This window comes from Trachemys scripta, chromosome 7 (genome assembly GCF_013100865.1).
Source record: "Trachemys scripta elegans isolate TJP31775 chromosome 7, CAS_Tse_1.0, whole genome shotgun sequence".
NCBI lineage: Eukaryota > Metazoa > Chordata > Testudines > Emydidae > Trachemys > Trachemys scripta.
This window is the reverse complement of record NC_048304.1, coordinates 77288790-77306707: the sequence shown is the minus strand read 5'-3', so window position 1 is coordinate 77306707 and position 17918 is coordinate 77288790. Positions and strand designations below refer to the sequence as shown.

General features: G+C 46.7%; 1 protein-coding gene across 3 annotated transcripts in view; it reads left to right on the top strand.

Annotated features, from left to right (window-relative positions):
• The window catches only part of CCDC6 (coiled-coil domain containing 6), an 89505-nt gene extending 87064 nt beyond the window's left edge, over positions 1 to 2441 (top strand). The window contains exon 9 of one of the 3 annotated variants that reach the window (XM_034775895.1): positions 237 to 2441. In XM_034775895.1, the coding sequence (XP_034631786.1) occupies positions 237 to 428 (192 nt within the window). In that variant the 3' untranslated portion in view covers positions 429 to 2441. The remainder of the gene's footprint in view (positions 1 to 236) is intronic. The other 2 variants (XM_034775897.1, XM_034775896.1) reach the window with 2 other exon arrangements.
• The last annotated feature ends 15477 nt before the right edge of the window (positions 2442 to 17918 follow it).

The window sequence follows — 17918 nt, the reverse complement described above, 5'->3', positions numbered from 1 at the left end:
ATGCTAGTGCATTTTAAAGTTAGGTCAAATTCAGAATTTGTCTTGATAACTATTTACCTAAATCTGTATTGTGATCCTTTTTAATATTTTGGACTTAATCCTTCAATTTAATTTGGTATTTTGAATTTTGCCTTTTAACAATGTGTTAATGTGTCTGTAAGAGGACTTCTTGATATCAGCTAAAGCATCTTAGAAATGTATACATGTTCAACATAATTTCAATATTTGTTCTGCAGAGGCCTTCACCACGAAGAAGTAACAGCCCTGACAAATTTAAACGTCCCACTCCTCCTCCTTCTCCAAACACGCAGACCCCAGTCCAGCCACCTCCTCCACCTCCACCACCACCTGTGCAGCCTACAGTCCAATCAACAGCATCGCAGTCAGCCACTTTTCAGCATTCAGTGCATCCCTCCTCTCAGCCTTAGTGCATGTGCTCAGCAGCCTGTATTCAGAGTTGGACTCATAACATGGAGCAGTTTACTAAAAGCCAAAGGCTTACCTGGCATATTTGGATTTGACTTACTTGCACTGAGGTTATATAGGCTTCACTGTTAATTGTGTTGTAAACTTTTGTCTAAAAATGCAGCCAGTGTTGTGGGTCTACAACACTAAACAAAATTTTCCATCAGTGTTTACTTGAACTACATGTATGTCCATTCTCTGGCTGGAACATTTGCTACTCTCTTTGGTAACACGGCATTATGTCGTTTTGCTTGGCTCCAAAGCTTCATTTTCCTGGCTTTTAGGTTTGTAAAATTAAAGGGATATCTTTTTATATTCTTTTCATGACAATTTGCATAAAATTACAGGCATGATGGGCTATATTATAAATTCCTAAATATTAACAGTGTTTACCAAGCATACGGTAAATCAGCACTACATTTCAGTAATCTGAAGATACAGCTTTTAGTGCAAAAGTGAAAGTCAGACACGTTAATCAGTGCCCAAGACTATACTCTTATTGTATCACCTAATAAATACGCTTAATACAGGTTCAGTTTTCAGCACACATGACACATTCATAGTTTTTCCTGTTTTTAAAAAAAAAAAACAAAAAAAAAACCTCAAATGTATGGTGCGGTCTGAAGTTAAATGTGGGGAATCTAACTTGTCAAAGTATATGGAATGTACAAGTCATGACCTTAAAATTTGATTGTCTGATTTATCATTTATGTTAACTTGTAAGCTGTCCATACTGTGTGTTCTGTCACAATGAACTTCTATAAGTGTGGCCCTGCAACAAGTTACTGGTGGCTGATTTAAGTGTGCTCTTTGATTTCTGCTGCAGAAGGCAATGTGATTGTAGAGAACAGCTGATTTTTTTTCTTGTTGAAATATATTAATTGTGATTTCCCCTAAAACAAAGTTTGAACAACTATTTTAAATGTTCAAAAGACTATTAGAGAATATGGTATAAGATGAATATTATAGGAATATATTGGCATAACAGCCAAAAATGTTGTATTGCTTGGTAGAAACAGAACAGAGTACAGAGAAAGTAGCACAACATGGCACTAATGAATGCTTATTTAGCAGCCTAAGCCGGTACAATGTATAAAGAAGTGTATTCTGAATACATTCTTTCCATTCATTTAGCACAAATAAATTGTTTGGTTTCACTTTGCAGTGGAACAAAGTGTCACTTTTTTCTTTGATACTAGCATCTTACCTAGTTTTATTTTTAAGTTCCTGTTGGCTAGGTTTATATAATATTGATATTTTTAAGTGGTTTACCTCATATATTAGCATATGTGGGCCATGGAAAAAATAATTAGAAAATGTGTATTTGAGAATATGTATCTGGTCTAATGAGAACAGACCATTACATACCTTATTTGTTTACAAAAGCTTTTTGACACACCTAACATTTCATTGAGCATGTTCTTAAGAAGGAAATATAGAAATTTGGTTATTTACTAACACTTGTACATACATTTTCATATTTGCCATTCAACAACTATGTAAGAATTGCAGGGTGAAAATGGTAATCAATGATAGCAATCAAAATATCAAGTTAAAATAGTGTGCGACTGGCAAATATTACCAATATTATTGGAGACTCTATAGCAAAAGGTGCTATATAAGTGCAAGCTAGTACTAGTGGTAGTGTAAAAGCTGGCTAAAGAGTAAGAGGTGTGTGGTAGTGTTGCTTTAATATCTTCAAAAAAATGAAAATAACCCAGCATAACTTTAAATTTGAAGCTTGGTCTAAAATTGAAATTCTGTAATGCAAGGTTTGAGCATTGTTATAAGATTTCACATAGCGAACTCTCCCTTATTAGTGTGGGATTTGTTACGAATTGAAAGCAAAGAACTGACAAATGTATACTAAACACTGAAAATGTAACAAGGCACTGAAGTGGCCTTACTTAGCTAATAAGGTTGAACAAACGTAAAGACTTGTGCACATCCTTCTAATAAACATCAATGGATTTTCAGTTTTGCTTGTGAATTATAGTCTTCCATGATTCTGCAGCTATGGATTTACCAGGCTACTACAGAAACTTCTGTGGACTAGAGAAATTCACTTAAAAATAAGAGCCAACTTGACATGAGTCCCTTACATGCTTGGTTTCTTATTTTATCCAGTATACATGCAGGTGGGCTTTTATCTTCAACAATGGTGATATTTGCCAGTCGCACACTGCATGTCCACTAGTTGTGTAGCATGGTGAAATAGACAACCCAAGATGCTGCCATGTTTGGAGGGAATAGATTGTTCTAAGGGCACATCTTCACTAGTCATGTTAAAGTGCTGCTGCGGCAGCGCTTTAACATGGCTTGTGTAGTCGCGGCATAGCACTGGGAGAGAGCTCTCTCAGCACTATTAAAAGAACACCTCCACAAGGGGAATAGCTGCCTGCACTAGGAGTGCGGCTCCTGGCGCTGGTGCACAGTCTACACTGGCATTTTACAGCGCTGAAACTTGCAGCACTCAGCGGGTGTTTTTTCACACCTCTGAGCAAGAACGTTGCAGCGCTGTAAAGTGCCAGTGTAGACAAGCCCTTAGTCATAACATTCCTTGGACAGTACTCTGCCATAGGACTCATGCCTAACCAGAAGGCCACAGAAGCACTTTTCAGTAGTAATTGGTATTTAGGATGTGTGCACAATTCCTTCAAGCTCAGCAGTTAAGGGTATAAAAAGCCCTCTCCCTTCAACTATCCCCCAGTTGCTCTCTTTCCATTGCAGGAATGATCACCAAACCATTCTCTTCTTTTTATTTCCCTCCCCTCTCTCCCCCCCCCCCCCCAGATAAGCAAGTGCCATTCCATTCTTTGGCAGCTAAATCTTAGGGGAGTCTGGTTCAGGCATGGGAATATCTAAGTAGACTCTGATATTCCTTTGGAGAGTTCTAGAGTTCATCTCACCGGGGATTTATTCTGTGGAGGTATTTTGGCTCCATCTGAGTTTACAGGATCAGTAGTTCTTAATTATATAAAATCATTCTCTCTCTTGGGAGGAGGAGGTGGGACAGTTCTCAGGGGCACCTCCTCCACCTCATCCTTAGATAAGGTTGTGTTGACTGCTTCCTCCCCTTCTCTGAATGACATTATGGTCTTTCAAAACTTGGTGGGCAGAGGATGATTCTTCTTTGAGTAATTGCTCATGCGTATTCCACAGTAGGTGTGCATGCTTGCCACGTGCACCGGTGCCGGAAGTTTTTCCCTTAGCAGTACCCGTAGTGGGGGAGCCCCGCTGCGACCCTTGGAGTGGTGCCTCTATATAGCGCTATAGGGGGCGCTGTGTGCTCCCCCCACCCTCAGTTCCTTCTTGCCACCAGTGAAGGTAGTCGGAACTTTGTGCTCCAACTTTGTTGTAGCGCCTCTAGCCTTAGTGGTACGATTCTTTGACCGTAGATAGTTTCTCTAGCCTGGCATGGGGTATGCCCCGTGCCCCAGGCTTCAAGTCGTGTGACTCCTGTCGCAATTCCATGCCCAGAAGTGATCCACATTCTCAGTGTCTTCGCTGTCTGGGTGAGACTCACGTAAGTGAGCGTTGCAAAATCTGCAAATCGTTCAAGCCTCGGGCGAAGTGTGAACGAGATACCCGTCTCCGAGCTCTACTCATGGAGTCGGCATTGGCCCCAGCACCGGCGCACTGACCTGACCTGGTGCCTGGCATTGTGTCCTCGGTGCGGAGCAAGGGCCCATCTACCAGTCGGCACCGCTCCCCAGCTAAGAAGCAAGGGAAGACCCAACGGCGCCAAGGGGTGATGTTGGACCCGAGTTGGACAGCCCACGATCCCCATCGGGACCTAGACCTCCAACTCACGCTGAGCGGAGTAGTCTGGTCCTGTCCGTGCATACCTCTCCTCTGGTAAGGATACCGTTGACACTGGAGGCAGCATTGGCAGCGCGTCACATCCTCGTCCTGCCGGTGCCAGGCACACCGCCCGAGTCGGGCCCCCAGTCCCGAGGGAAACAGCCACTGGATGCTCACCAACCATCTCCAGCCAGATCCGAGCCTGAGATGCCTGCCCGTTCCGAGGGGCCTTCCCATAGCCCGCGACAGACCTCTACTCCACCGGCCGGGTTACCTGAGAGCGAGTCTCTGGAGGCCTCCACTGCCCGGAGGGGCCGCAGGCACTGTGATAGAAGGTATCGACGCTCCTCTTCCAGCCAGAGTGATAGGAGTAGTTCTCAATACCGCCAGCACCGCCACCCATATTTGAATGTTCGCCAAGACAGACAGCATACTCGGAGCGCATCCCGACCGTCACCGATTGGTCGTAGCCATGGTCGCCAGAGGGATGCCAGAGACAGTTCATCCGACGTATACATGTTGTCGAGGTCCAAATCCTGAGGTCGGCGCTGACATGGCCGGGACTGGCCCAGCCGCTCGTACGGCACTGTGCGTTCATTGGTGACGTCAGCCTCGGCTCCCAGCCGTCCCTCCCTGGGCCGCATTGCCCCTCAAGAGCAAGTGGCTCTGCTAGGACCCAATATGGGCCAGTGGCAAGGGGCGCCCTTGCAAGGACAGTGGTGCCAATGGGCACCGTGGCCCCAAGCGCCCGCACCGGTGAGACCCCGTTCCGTGGCAGGGGCATTCCAGGTCCACTCGGCATCCACGTCTCGGCACCAAGATCAGTCCTCGGGCACTGAGCCACCGGAACCGCACCCGGTCCCAGACGCAGGGTTTGAGCCAACGGTACCACCCGACGCCCCCCTCCCCACCATCCTCCGTCCCGGGAGGTCCCCGAAGACCCAGAGCATGCCCTCCTTCTAAACCTGGGTGCGGTGGAAAGGGTACCTTGGAAATTCCAGGGCAAGGGGTTTTAACCTGTCGGAGAAAAACAGAGTTCTTACTATTTGTTTAGGTACAGCAAGTCAGATGCTTTATTAACTCTCACAATTGTGCAGAGGAGAGAGCTAAGCAGATCTCTCCCAGGTAACTAATTACAGCAAGCATTTATACTTTTCATTACAGAAATAATGAGGGACAAACCCCGGTATTTCCTGATCCTGAAGGCGAAAGGTGGGCTCAGGCCCATCCTTGACCTGCGGTATCTCAACCAGTTTCTGGTCCGTTGCAAGTTCTGTATGGTGTCCTTGTCCTCTAGTGTTCCGTCCCTAGACCCGGGGGATTGGTTCATGGCCCTGGACTTCCAGGATGCATACTTTCACATCCAAGGTGCCACAGGACCCTCTGTTGCTTTTTACAGATTCAGACTAACACGGCTATCCCTCTGATACTTGATACCAGTTTACAGTCCTTCCCTTTGGTCTTTCTACGGCCCCCAGGGTTTTTATCAAATGCATGGCAGTGGTGGCAGCCCACCTCAGGTGGAACGGGCTGCAAATCTTCCCCTACCTGGACGACTGGTTGCTCAAGGGCAAGTCTCGATCCCAGGTACAGGCCCAGGTGGAATTCCACCTAGTCACTTGCAACAGTCTAGGTCTAGTGATAAACAAGGACAAGTCCACGTTAGTCCCGGCTCAGCACATACACTTCATAGGGGCGCTGTTAGACTCGGTAGTGGCCATGGCCTCTCTCCCCCGAGACAGGTTTGAGATGCTCAAAGGTCTCATAGCTTCAGTCATGGTCTTCAACTCTGAGGCCATATGGTGGCATGCACCTCGGTGGTTCGGGATGCGGCCCCTTCAATTTTGGTTGGCCTCCCACTACTCCCAAGCCAGGGATGGCCTGGACAAGGTCGTCACACTTCCACCCGCGGTGGTGGCCGCAGTGGAGTGGTGGTCCCTCCCGAGCAATATGTTGCAAGGGATCCCCTTCCAAGAGGCCTCTCCTTGATACATCTGGTGTCAGACACCTTGGACCTGGGGTGGGGAGCCCACGTGGGGAGCTTTCAGACCAAGGGCAGACGGTCGGCCTTGGAATTGTCCCTGCACATAAATGTCAGGGAACTCAGGGCGGTGCGCCTAGCCTGTATAGCCTTCCACCGGTATCTGCGGGGGAAGATGGTCAGAGTCTTCATGGATAATACGACCACGATCTATTACATCAACAGGCAAGGGGGCACGAGGTCCTCAGCCTTGTTCCAGGAAGCCCTAGCCCTGTGGGAGTTCTGTATAGCCCACAACATCTCCTTGAGGGCCTTTCACCTACCCGGCACGCGCAATACGCAAGCCGATCGCCTGAGCAGGGTTTTCTCCCAAGAGCATGAGTGGTCACTCCATTGGGAGGTTGCCAGGCAGCTCTTCCTAGAGTGGGGCACTCCCTAGGTGGATCTTTTTGCCACCAACCAGAATCGCCTCTGCCCTCAGTTCTGCTCCAAGGGGGGAGGGGGCGAAGGAGCGATATCGGACGCGTTCCTGATTCCATGGTCAGGCTGCCTGTTCTATGCCTTCCCACCCTGATAGGCAAGGTCCTACAGAAAGTGAAGACAGACGGTCAAGGGTTATCCTGATAGCGCTGGATTGGGCCCGTCAACATTGGTACGGGACCCTCCTACAACTTCTAGTGGCCCCTCCGCGCAGACTGCCGCTCCGACCGGATCTCCTCTCCCAGGATGGAGGATCTTTCCTCCACCACGACCTGGGCGCACTTCACTTGACAGCGTGGCTGCTCTATGGTTAGACGAGGAGGAAGGGAGGTGCTCTGAGGATGTAAAGCAAGTCCTGCTGGAGAGCAGGAAGCCATCCACACGATGAACCTACCTGTCCAAATGGTATCGTTTCTCCACGTGGACAAGGGAGAGGGGCTCTTCCCCCTCATCCGTGTCGCTCCAGCTCATCCTTAGTTACCTACTGTCCCTTAGAACCCAAGGGCTGGTGCCCGCCTTGGTCAGGGTACACTTAGCAGCAATTTCGGCTTTCCACCCTCCGGTGTCTGGTCAGTCGGTATTTGCCCTCCACATGACTTCCCGGTTTTTGAAAGGTCTGGATAGAGCATTCCCTTACGCCAGATCCCCGGTCCCGCTCTGGGACCTGAACCTAGTGCTCTCCCACCTCACGGCCCCCCCCCCTTTGAACCCTTGGCCACATGTTCCTGGTCCCACTTATCATGGAAAGTGGCGTTCCTGGTGGCTATCACCTCAGCCCACTGGGTCTTGGAGCTTAAGGCCCTGATCTCTGATCCCCCATATATGGTCTTCCATAGGGACAAGGTACAGCTCTGCCTGCACCCAGCCTTTCTGCCGAAGGTAGTCTCGGCTTTTCACATGGACCAGGACATTTTCCTGCCAGTTCTCTGTCCTAAGCCCCATTCCTCCAATGAGAAAGGACACCTACACATGCTAGATGTGCGTAGAGCGCTGGCTTTTTACCTAGACTGGACCAGGCCATTCCGGAAATCCCCTCACCTTTTCATGGCATCAGCTGAGTGCATGAGGGGGCAACCAGTTTCCACCCAGCGGATCTCCCGCTGGATCACCTCGTGCATACGCGCGTGTTACGACCTGGCAGGTGTTTCCCTGCCTCTTAGAGTGAAGGCTCATTCGACGAGATCTCAGGCCTCATTGGCTGCGTATGTGGCTCATATCCCTATTCAGGACATCTGTAGAGCTGCTACTTTGTCCTCTGTCCACACCTTCTCCTCGCACTATGCGATCGTCTCCCAAACGCGGGATGACGCCGGGTTTGGTAGGGCGGTACTCCGCCCTGGTAACCTTTAAACTCCTACCCACCTCCATCAGGTATAGCTTAGAGTCACCTACTGTGGAATACACATGAGCAATCACTCAAAGAAGAAAGGACAGTTACCTGTTCCGTAACTGGCGTTCTTCGAGATGTGTTGCTCAGGTGTACTCCACATCCTGCCCTCCTTCTCATCTGTTGGAGTTGACTGGCAAGAAGGAACTGAGGGTGGGGGGGAGCGTGCAGCACCGCTTATAGCGCAATATAGAGGGGCCATTCCAGTGGTCACAGCGGGGCTCCCCCCTACGGGTACTGCTAAGGGAAAAACTTCCGGCACTGGTGCACGTGGCGAGCACGCACACCTACTGTGGAATACACCTGAGCAACCCATCTCAAAGAACGCCAGTTACGGAACAGGTAACTGTCCTTTCTCTTTGCAGCTTTGCCCAGGAAGCTGCACAAGCTTTTTGACATCCTAGAGCTCCATGAGTGAGAGAATAATTCTTAATGTCAGGTAAGAATGTTTCAGCTCCCTAAAGAGGTCTGAATCCACTCCGACTCTTATTTCAGTCACAGGGAAACCCAGTTTCTTATACAAGGTCTTCAAATTATTTTTCTAGTATTTTTTCCAAATAAGATATATGGAGCTGGAAATGTAATTTACCCCTGGGCAGTTCAAATGACTGGATATCTTAGGAAGACAGGTTTATGCGCCTCTGATCTGAGTTTTGCGGCTGCCAATTATCAGGCTACCTATACATTTCCAAGTGTTTTTGCTTTTTTGCCTCCTTGTCCTCAGTACATTCTTGAGGACAAAAAAGAAATATCTGGATTCGTTCATGGAAATCAAGATGGTGTCCCGACATGGCTTCAGCCATGGCTAGCACCCCAGAAGTAGTGTCCAAGATACCCAAGGAAGACTGGTCTGTTAGAAGGATGAAAATCACAAAGTTCACAGCCAGCTCTTTTGGGCTTGAATCACCTGTTGTCAGCAGAAAATCTGTATTTTGATTTCATACGTAAGTTACAGCAGTCTTCTTCAGAAGCTGTCTGCCAGTAGAGCATGAAATAACCTGGAAGATATTTCCATACCTACTAAAGAAAGCAAAGATCTGCCCCTTCAGCTATAGGTATTGCTGCTGCACCCGTACAAAGTTAGAGGATGCATCAGAGGAATGTGATGAGTCTTGGAACTTGCAGCTCCTAATTTTTCCTGTACTGCTCCACCCCTTTGAGACATGGGAAACCATTTATTTTAACCTTTGAGTCTTGGGGACAATTGACCAGGGAAGAAATGGTGGCCTCTGTCTTGTTTTGGACCTAAGGATAAACAACTTTTGCATGCCTGCTCTATGGAGCATAATTCCTGTTCTCAACCCCTTGAGGATTTGGGTCAGGGCTCTCAACCTTTGAACTATCTACTTCCACATCTTGCCAAGGCACAGGAGATGGCTTTGGTTCATGGGGCTAAAAATTGAGTGTAAATGTGAGGTTATACACCTACATGTCAAGAGCTATTAACTACTATTTGGACAGAACAAAGTCATTTAGAAAGATGAACAAACCGTGGCCTTAAATTTAAATGTGTTTGCCTCCAGCTCAAGGGCTATGAGAGTATGCATCCAGTCCTATTATGAAATACCTGATGTTCTTGCTCCTGAATGTCTTGTATCAGCAGTGTGCCCTCCTAGAAGATTTGGAGGGCTTCAAGTGCATCAAGAATTGGTGCTGGTTGGGGGAAGACAGTACTTCAGTCACTATTCAACTAGTAGGGGTACTTAGCCCACTGCTAAAGCTAATCTCTACATGGAAGCAATGTCGGGGGAGGGGGGGGGCCTACTTACAGTAATTTGTGGTCTGAATGTATTGCCTGCATCAAGATCCTCTCTTTTTGCTTTGGATTCTCACTCCAAATAGGGTTTCTGAAGGTAGAAAAGAAGGGGGAAATGTTTAGAGGGCAGGGTGGAATGTTGGGTTTGAGAATTATGCATGTCCCTTCACTGACACCTATTGCTCTGAGAGAGGTTCTGTGGATAGGCACAAGCCTCCTAGAGCATGGCTCTGTAGAGGCAAAACATTCGAAGAGTAAGAGTTACTGTTAAATAATCCTTTCCTCTCAGAAACTGTTTGGATTCGTGTCTATTTTTTACGTATACATGACAGATTTAAACTCATGTTTCTGACATTGGGATCTTTGATAATAAAAGAAGCTGCCCTGTGACCCCCCCCCTTTTTTTTTAACCAGCCTTTCCACATCAGCTTTGGAAACCATGTCCTATCTAGCAGTGAGCAAGCTTTCTTGCTATATAAACATTTATTTAAACAGACAAGTTATGTATGCTAGTACTGGAACCTGAACTATCCAGGCTGCAAGTCTGTGACTGTCTATCTTCAGTATGGTAACTGTTCCACAGAGAATGGAATCCAAGCTTCCTAATGAGAGAGAAAGTATCACCAGGCAGATCTAGAGCCATATCCTCCCTGCAGAAATATTGCAGGTTCCCTCAATGCCAGACAGAATTGGAGTAGACCTCAATGAACCTTTCTGCACCTCAGTGTTCTAATGTCAAGAGTTCTTGAATGATTTGGCCATTGTATTGGAGGAGATGGACATCTCCACATGGAGCTTCCAGACCACATGGTGGCTGGGATCTCTTTGTTGAATTACCCCAGTGTCTCCCTAACCCCAGCTGAGGGAGGCTGTTTGTGGGCTAGCCTGCTTAGAAGTCCCTAGATAGATGAAGGTTTGTTAAACTAAGCGCAGATTTGCTGGATAAAAACCAGGTCAGTGACTGAGTACTATTTTTCCTGACATGGACTGGAACTTGCTAATCACGAATGGAAAGGTACAAGATCTCATACACTTTGGGAAAGGCTTTAGTGGTTTACTTTCTCTTCCTTCCCATATTATTAGCTGCATCATTGATTTGTGTTTTTATTCTCGGGGGGGGGTGGGCTGGGCTGTAATGTGTGTAGTCAAGTTCATCTGTGCCTTCATTTAGACTTGCACTAAACACTCCTTTTTTTTATGCCTCCTGGTATTGGAAATGTCCCCTCAACCTCTTAATCTTTGTCCATGCGGGAGTGGGGAAGGGAAGACAAGAATTAGAAAAATAAGAGAGTGAGACTACCCTAGCTTACAATGTTGTCCATCTTGCTGTTTCCAGTTCCAGTGGGGGCTGTCTCTAATATTTCCACACAGAAGTCACATTTGAGGGAGGTAGTGGTAATCTAAGTTCCATCAACAAATTGTGTACATATGAGATGCCACTTGCAGTACTTTGTGCAGATGCTGAAAATTTCATCATATATGCTCTTTGAACACTTTAGGGTTGGCTCCCCCCTGTAGGTCCAGCTATGTTCCAGAGGTGTGTACTAACCTTTTTGAGATGGCTTCTGTTTGGGGGTGGGGGCAACTGGTGATACTTTCTCAAGCCTTACTTGCTTGTGGGGGTACGTGGTCATTCACAGTAGTCTCTGCAGATCTTACTTCTGAGGGAATTCTGTGCATGCACAGAATTCATGTCCCCCGCAGATTTCTTTGCTTCCCTGTAGAAAAATGACTTTTTGATAGGGAAGCAAAGGGAAGCCACAAGAGCAGTCATGTAACCCACCCCAGCAGTATGTTTTGGGTGCCCAGGGCAGCTGGCAGACATATAAATCACTGTGGGGCAGGGGGCAGAACTGGAGAAGATCCAGTTGGTGGCTCCTACCCTGTGCCAGGCTCAGCTGCTAGTCCGGCTGGGCTGGGGAGGACGGGACTTCCTCTTCCCCTGTACAGCATCCAGCGCTGAGTCAGACCCACCCCCAGCTTTCTCTCCAAGCTGCAGGAAGCTCTGCAAACTCCTCCCTCTCCCCCTCCCTGCCCCAACCCCTTGCTCCTCAGCTGCAGGGGGAGCATCACTGTATGGGGAGCTGCTCCCCCATCTGCCAAACCCTTATGCAGCCAGACCCCCTCATACCCCGACCCTCCAGCCGAGCTCCCCGCACACCCAGAAGTCCCCCTTCCAAGCCCCACACCCCCTGCATCTGGACCATCCCGATGAGTCACCTGGGTCTCCACCCAACTGATCCTCAACCAGCTGCACCTGGATCCCCAACCTCACTAAGCCCAATACTCCTAGCATCTAGCCCCCTCACACCCAGACTCCTCTGCTGAGCTCTATCCCCTCCTACACCCAGACCCCCCTGCTGAACTCTAGCCACTTTAGATCCAGACCCCCTGCTGAGCTCCAGTCATCTTCATCTGGACCGCCCTGCAGAGTCCCATTACTGTTGCACCCAGAACATCACACCCCCCCCCCCAACAAACCCCTGCACCTCAATTCCCCACTCAGATTGCCCCACACAGACCCCTCTAAACCCACACCTGGATCACCCCACACTAAGCCCCTCCACACTTGGATCCTGTTGGGCTGAGCCTGCCTGCCCACACCTGGTGCACCTGGCATGGAGGGGCAGGGCCTTGGGATGTTTCTGGGGCAGGCCCAGTCCTTGTGCTGTGTCAGGGTTGGTGCAGCCTCACCGCTGAGTCTGTCCGGGGAAACTGCACAGTGATCTCCCACCTCTGTGCAGCCAGTGGCCTATGCTCCCCAATGTCATGCTGGTGCTGCCACACTTATTTGACAAAATTTGCAGAATTTTAAAATACTGTGTGCCGAATTTTGAATTTTTTGGCACAGGATGCCTTCAGGAGTAAGATCTTCATGACATGATTCGCTTTCTCGTTTCTAACATCTTGACATTTAAAGTACTTTCATTGTCATCTGAGTTAAAACTCATTGAAATGAATGGGGTGTACCCCTCAGCTGCTTCAGGATTTGCAAACAGGCAGATGTCACTGCTTCAGTGAGCCTTGAAACTGAACCAAATTTATCGCACAAACCATAAGAGCTGGAGGCTTACTTTTAAATAACGAAAGCTTACATTCTGGAGGACAAGAAGGCAATATGAAAAAGTTCCTCATATGGCATATTTTTGCCCAGGCTTCTTTTTAGCCATTCTCTAAATATTGCTTGTATGGTTACTTAAGTGGTCACAACACTTTCTGCAGTTCAAAATTTGGCAGTTTCCTTGTTTTCTTTGTAGCATCAAAGGTTCTGGTATCTGGCCATTATTATCCACCTTTCAAATCCTTTCTCCGACAATCAAGCATGAAGTGCAATACAACATAATTCTAACTAGAGCTACTTGATTGTAAACTATTTTTGTCAGATTAAGCCCTTTTTCACAACCATATTCCATGTATTTCACTTCACTTTGAATGTTCCCTTAGAATATGTGCTAACTACTTATGCTAAACTATCTGTTCAAATTTGTATTTAGCTGTGACACTGAGTACCTTTACCAGACCCGAAGAAGAGCTCTGTGTAGCTCAAAAGTTTGTCTCTCACCAACAGAAGTTGGTCTAATAAAAGAGATTACCTCACCCACTTTGTGTCTCACTTTCTACTGGACAGTTCTGCAACATGACTTTTACCAATTTGAGTTTATTCTTTATTTATCAAATCATTTTTATTGAGTATATATGTGAAACTGAGTTGTTTGTTTGCTGTAGTGTTCTCCTTTGAATATTCAGGCTGCGGTGATTGGTTACCTAAATCACATGGCATTATTTCTGTTCCCATACTAAGTGGCCTAAGTTTTTTATAACAGGAACAGGCATCTGAAGAAGGGTCGCAGTAGAGGAGCAGGAGATGGGAGGAAATGAGCAGTGTAAGAAATGTGCAGAAGATGCTAAAAATAAGTAATGAGGTGGGGGAGAAACAAGGCTGGGAATGAAATGAGAGTAATGGGGTCCCTTAGCAGGAATTTTTTTCAGCACTACTGCCTGCTGCCCTCTCAAACTGCACTGCTCCTCATCTTCCCATGCACTGACTACCACTCCTCTCTCCCCTGACATGGGCAATGAGTTGAACTAGGGAGATGACTGTCCCCAGTTTTTTTAAGGGCAGTGTGAGGATGTGTATCTAGTCCCTGCCTCATCTCCTGTGTGAAGCAAAGAGGAAGAAATGCCATTTGTGGATAGTATTCAGGGGGCCTGAAACATAAGGCTGGGGCTTAATTGCCTAATGTGAAGGGAAACACCACAAAAACAGAGGGGTAGCCGTGTTAGTCTGAATCTGTAGCCATGTTAGTCTGAATCTGTAAAAAGCAACAGAGGGTCCTGTGGCACCTTTGAGACTAACAGAAGTATTGGGAGCATAAGCTTTCGTGGGTAAGAACCTCACTTTCTGGAAGTGAGGTTCTGGAAGTGAGGTTCTTGCCCACGAAAGCTTATGCTCCCAATACTTCTGTTAGTCTCAAAGGTGCCACAGGACCCTCTGTTGCTTACCACAAAAACAGTATTTCTTGTGGTATTTTCTCAAGAGCTTGAATTGAGCAAGTATGTACTGATACAGCCTACCTGTACCTCTTTTAAAGCTGCTATCTTGTTTTCCAAAATCTGAGCTTTCATTTTTAACAAAATGTGTTTTGAAGAAAACCTCAATAATGTGAACCAACTGTAACCAATGCAGAACTGAGTCTGCAGAGAGCCTGCAACAAAGTGCTCCATTCACTTTAGTGAGGGGTTATCTCAGAGGCCCAATGGTAATGATTTAAATGTTTCCACTCTGAACTATTTAATTTCTCACATAAGAAAAGAGAAGGGTATCGCAGATCTGCACAACTTACTGTGAGTGATGTTTCCATTTGGTGCCACCAATGGGAGGCATTTGGAAGATGCCACCACATTTTTCTCTTAGGAAGGAGCCTGATCGAGCCTATGGGCATAGTTAAGCCCCACCAACGGCAAGCCATGCTCAAAGACCTGGTGGAGCTCAGAGATGATATTCATATTTTGAACATCTGCATGTATTACTGAGTGCTGTCCTATATTGGCAGCTCACATGGGCAGAACTTACTTTTGAGGACAGAGCTTTGCAGTGTACCACCATTACCACTTTTTCTCTCCACCCCCAAATTTAACCTTTGGTTTTTCTCCCACATCAATGCTATAAATTAGTCCTCTGCCCTCAACCTAATTTCTGTGCTAGAACCACAACTGTGGCCTTTTGTGATATTGAGATGGAATTTCAGATCAGATGCTACTCTGGCTGTTACTTCATGATCAATTAGTGCGAGTTCAAGAGCTCTCAGAAGTTCAAGAATTCTCACTCTTGGCTATCAGCAAAACAGTGGTGAATAGTGGCAATTCTATCCTCCTGCCAGGAGATGGAGACTTGCAACAAAAAATATTGTGACCAGTAACTGTTTCTGTTCCCAATAAAAATCTTTCTTATTCCAGGTTGATTTTTCACTGAACTCATGGTATTTAACTGCTATAAAAGCTTTAATTTCTGGAAGAAATAAGAACTATCAAGTATTAATAAAAACTGGCATACCAGCTCAGGTAAGACTTCAACCCAGTTCACTATCTTTTGGAATGAGAAGGACACTAAACAAAAGCAAATTGTGTTGTATAAACTGAAAGCTGTCCAGGATAAGTGAACTGATAGCTTCTGCATAAAAGGGGCCTAAAGAATAAGTTATTTGTGAGTTTATCTCATTTGTGCTAGGTTGGTGTGATGTTCCTATGTCTGCTAATACATATAATTTTGGTCAAACAGTTAAAAGTTTATGTGAAATGTCTAAACAATATTGTGTACTTGCTGAGCTATGGTTTGAAACTGGGATAAGTTGACATTCCACGATTGACATTGGTGCAGTGGTAGAGTTTGCATTCAGGCAGCTACAACAGTACCTAAAAATCCAGTGTAGACAAAGCCTGTGATTATAAAGATTTCCCAGTAATCTGTTACCCTTACTGTTGTCTTTACTGACCAGTTTATAGCAGTCAGTGCTTTTGGAAAGTCATTTTAAGAATCCTAAATGGAAATCAAATTGTCTAGAGATAACTTTACTGCTTATATAGCAATTCAGCTATATAATTCTCTTTACAGATATAGAAGAGATGTGAGGTGTTTTTTCTAGGAGAACTTCTCCCTACTCTGGTCCCTTTATACCAGTTGAAAGGGCCAGAGCAGCATAAAGGGGACCCTAAAAGCCCCATATCTAGTTGTGGGAGGATTTTCCCAGCACAGGCACCATGGGAGACAGCATGTAAAGCTGCATTCAGAAGATTCCCTAATAAACTCTGGCTTAGGGGCAAGAGTGGGGCAGATAGGACATGCTCAAATGGGGAGGGTCAGCAGCATGCAGTGCTGCAGACATTCTGGGGATCACTGTGGCCCATAGGGCAGCTCTGGGGTGGCTCCTCCCACAACTGTCTTAATTACTCTGGGGGCCTTAAAGCCACCTTAGTACTTTATCCGCATGGGCTGCAAGTTCTGTGCTGTACCTCTGATAATGTCTTCCCTTCAAGAGAAGGTGTGATTGCACCACAGGTAGGCATATGTATCTCGCTTTAATCTAGCTAGCAAGGGAAACAGTAGTCTTGAACACATGGTGAGCTAGCATGGGCTAGCAACCCGAGTACAATATACAGAGTCCCCAGTGGATTTGTACTTGGGTTGCTTGCCTGTGCTGAAGCCCTTGCAGCCAGGTCTTCAATGTTTTTGTTACCATACCAGCTAGATTAAAACTAGCATGGGTATGCCTTGCCAAGATACAATCACACCTAGATTTGAGTGAAGACACTCCCTAATGGGTGAATACAATCTCACCCCTACTCCCTTCCCCCAAAAGTTCACAATCCAAGAACTCAATCTAACCCCTATTGAAGTCAATAGAAAAGCTGCCATCAACTTGAATGGGTACTGTATCTGGCCCTAAACTCAGATGTATGCATAATAGTGAAAGTGATAAAAGGAAAGGCAATAGGAAGGATAAACAAAATTATTACAATTTACAGTTAGCTTAATTTACCCTTATGCAAATAAAGGGGGAGGTATTGTTTTGTGAGTTAAGCACAGGAATGGCCATAAAAAGGTTTTGATTATTCTTTGAGTGGTGTCCCTATGGGAGCTCCACTTTAGGTGTGCATGTACCTTTGATCAGAGACCTTTGGTCACAATGCCTGTTCGGCCTACGGATGAACTCCAGACATCCTGCACACTGAGGAGATATAGAGCTGCATGGGAAAACCACCCTCAGTTCCTTCTCAACCACCCGATGACTTGAGATGGAACGTCCAGCATGCCCTCTTCAGCTTTGCTGAGCTTAGCCTCAAGTTTTAATTATAGTTTTAGCTTAGCTTATTGGGTTCTTTGAAAATTCTACTTTATTTATATGTCAGAGGGTTCCATTTAGTTTTTGCATCACTCCCCCATCCTTTCCCCTCTGTACTGACCCCCACTTTGGGGGTCATTGTCAGCTTGGTACGCCAGGATCCCCAGGATTCAAGCGCTGTCTTTACCTGCTGGGAAGCTTTTCTGGTTAATGATGAATGTTCCCAGTGTATGTGCTGTCTGGGCGACACCATATCCCAGCTAAGTGTAACATTTGCAAAACTGATTTTGTAAAAACTGGGAGATTAAATTTAGGCTCCCTGTGATGGAGTCCTCCCTCCAACCAACCTCAGATCCAGGCAGGGCCGCCCAGAGAATTCAGGGGGCCTGGGGTCTTCGGCGGAAGGACCCTCCACGGCCGAATTGCTGCCGAAGACCCGGAGCGGAAGAAGCTCCGGGGCCTCCGGAGCGAGTGAAAGACCCCGCTCCAGGGGCCCCGAAAAACTCTCGTGGGGGCCCCTGTGGGGCCCGGGGCAAATTGCCCCACTTGCCCCCCCCACCCCAGGCGGCCCTGGATCCAGGCCCAGATATCCCCTGGACATCAGCATCTGAGTGAGCACAGTACCCCATCAACCTCTGTACGTAGGTCTTCACAAGATAAGATCACAGAGGATAGAATCATAGAACATCAGGGTTGGAAGGGACC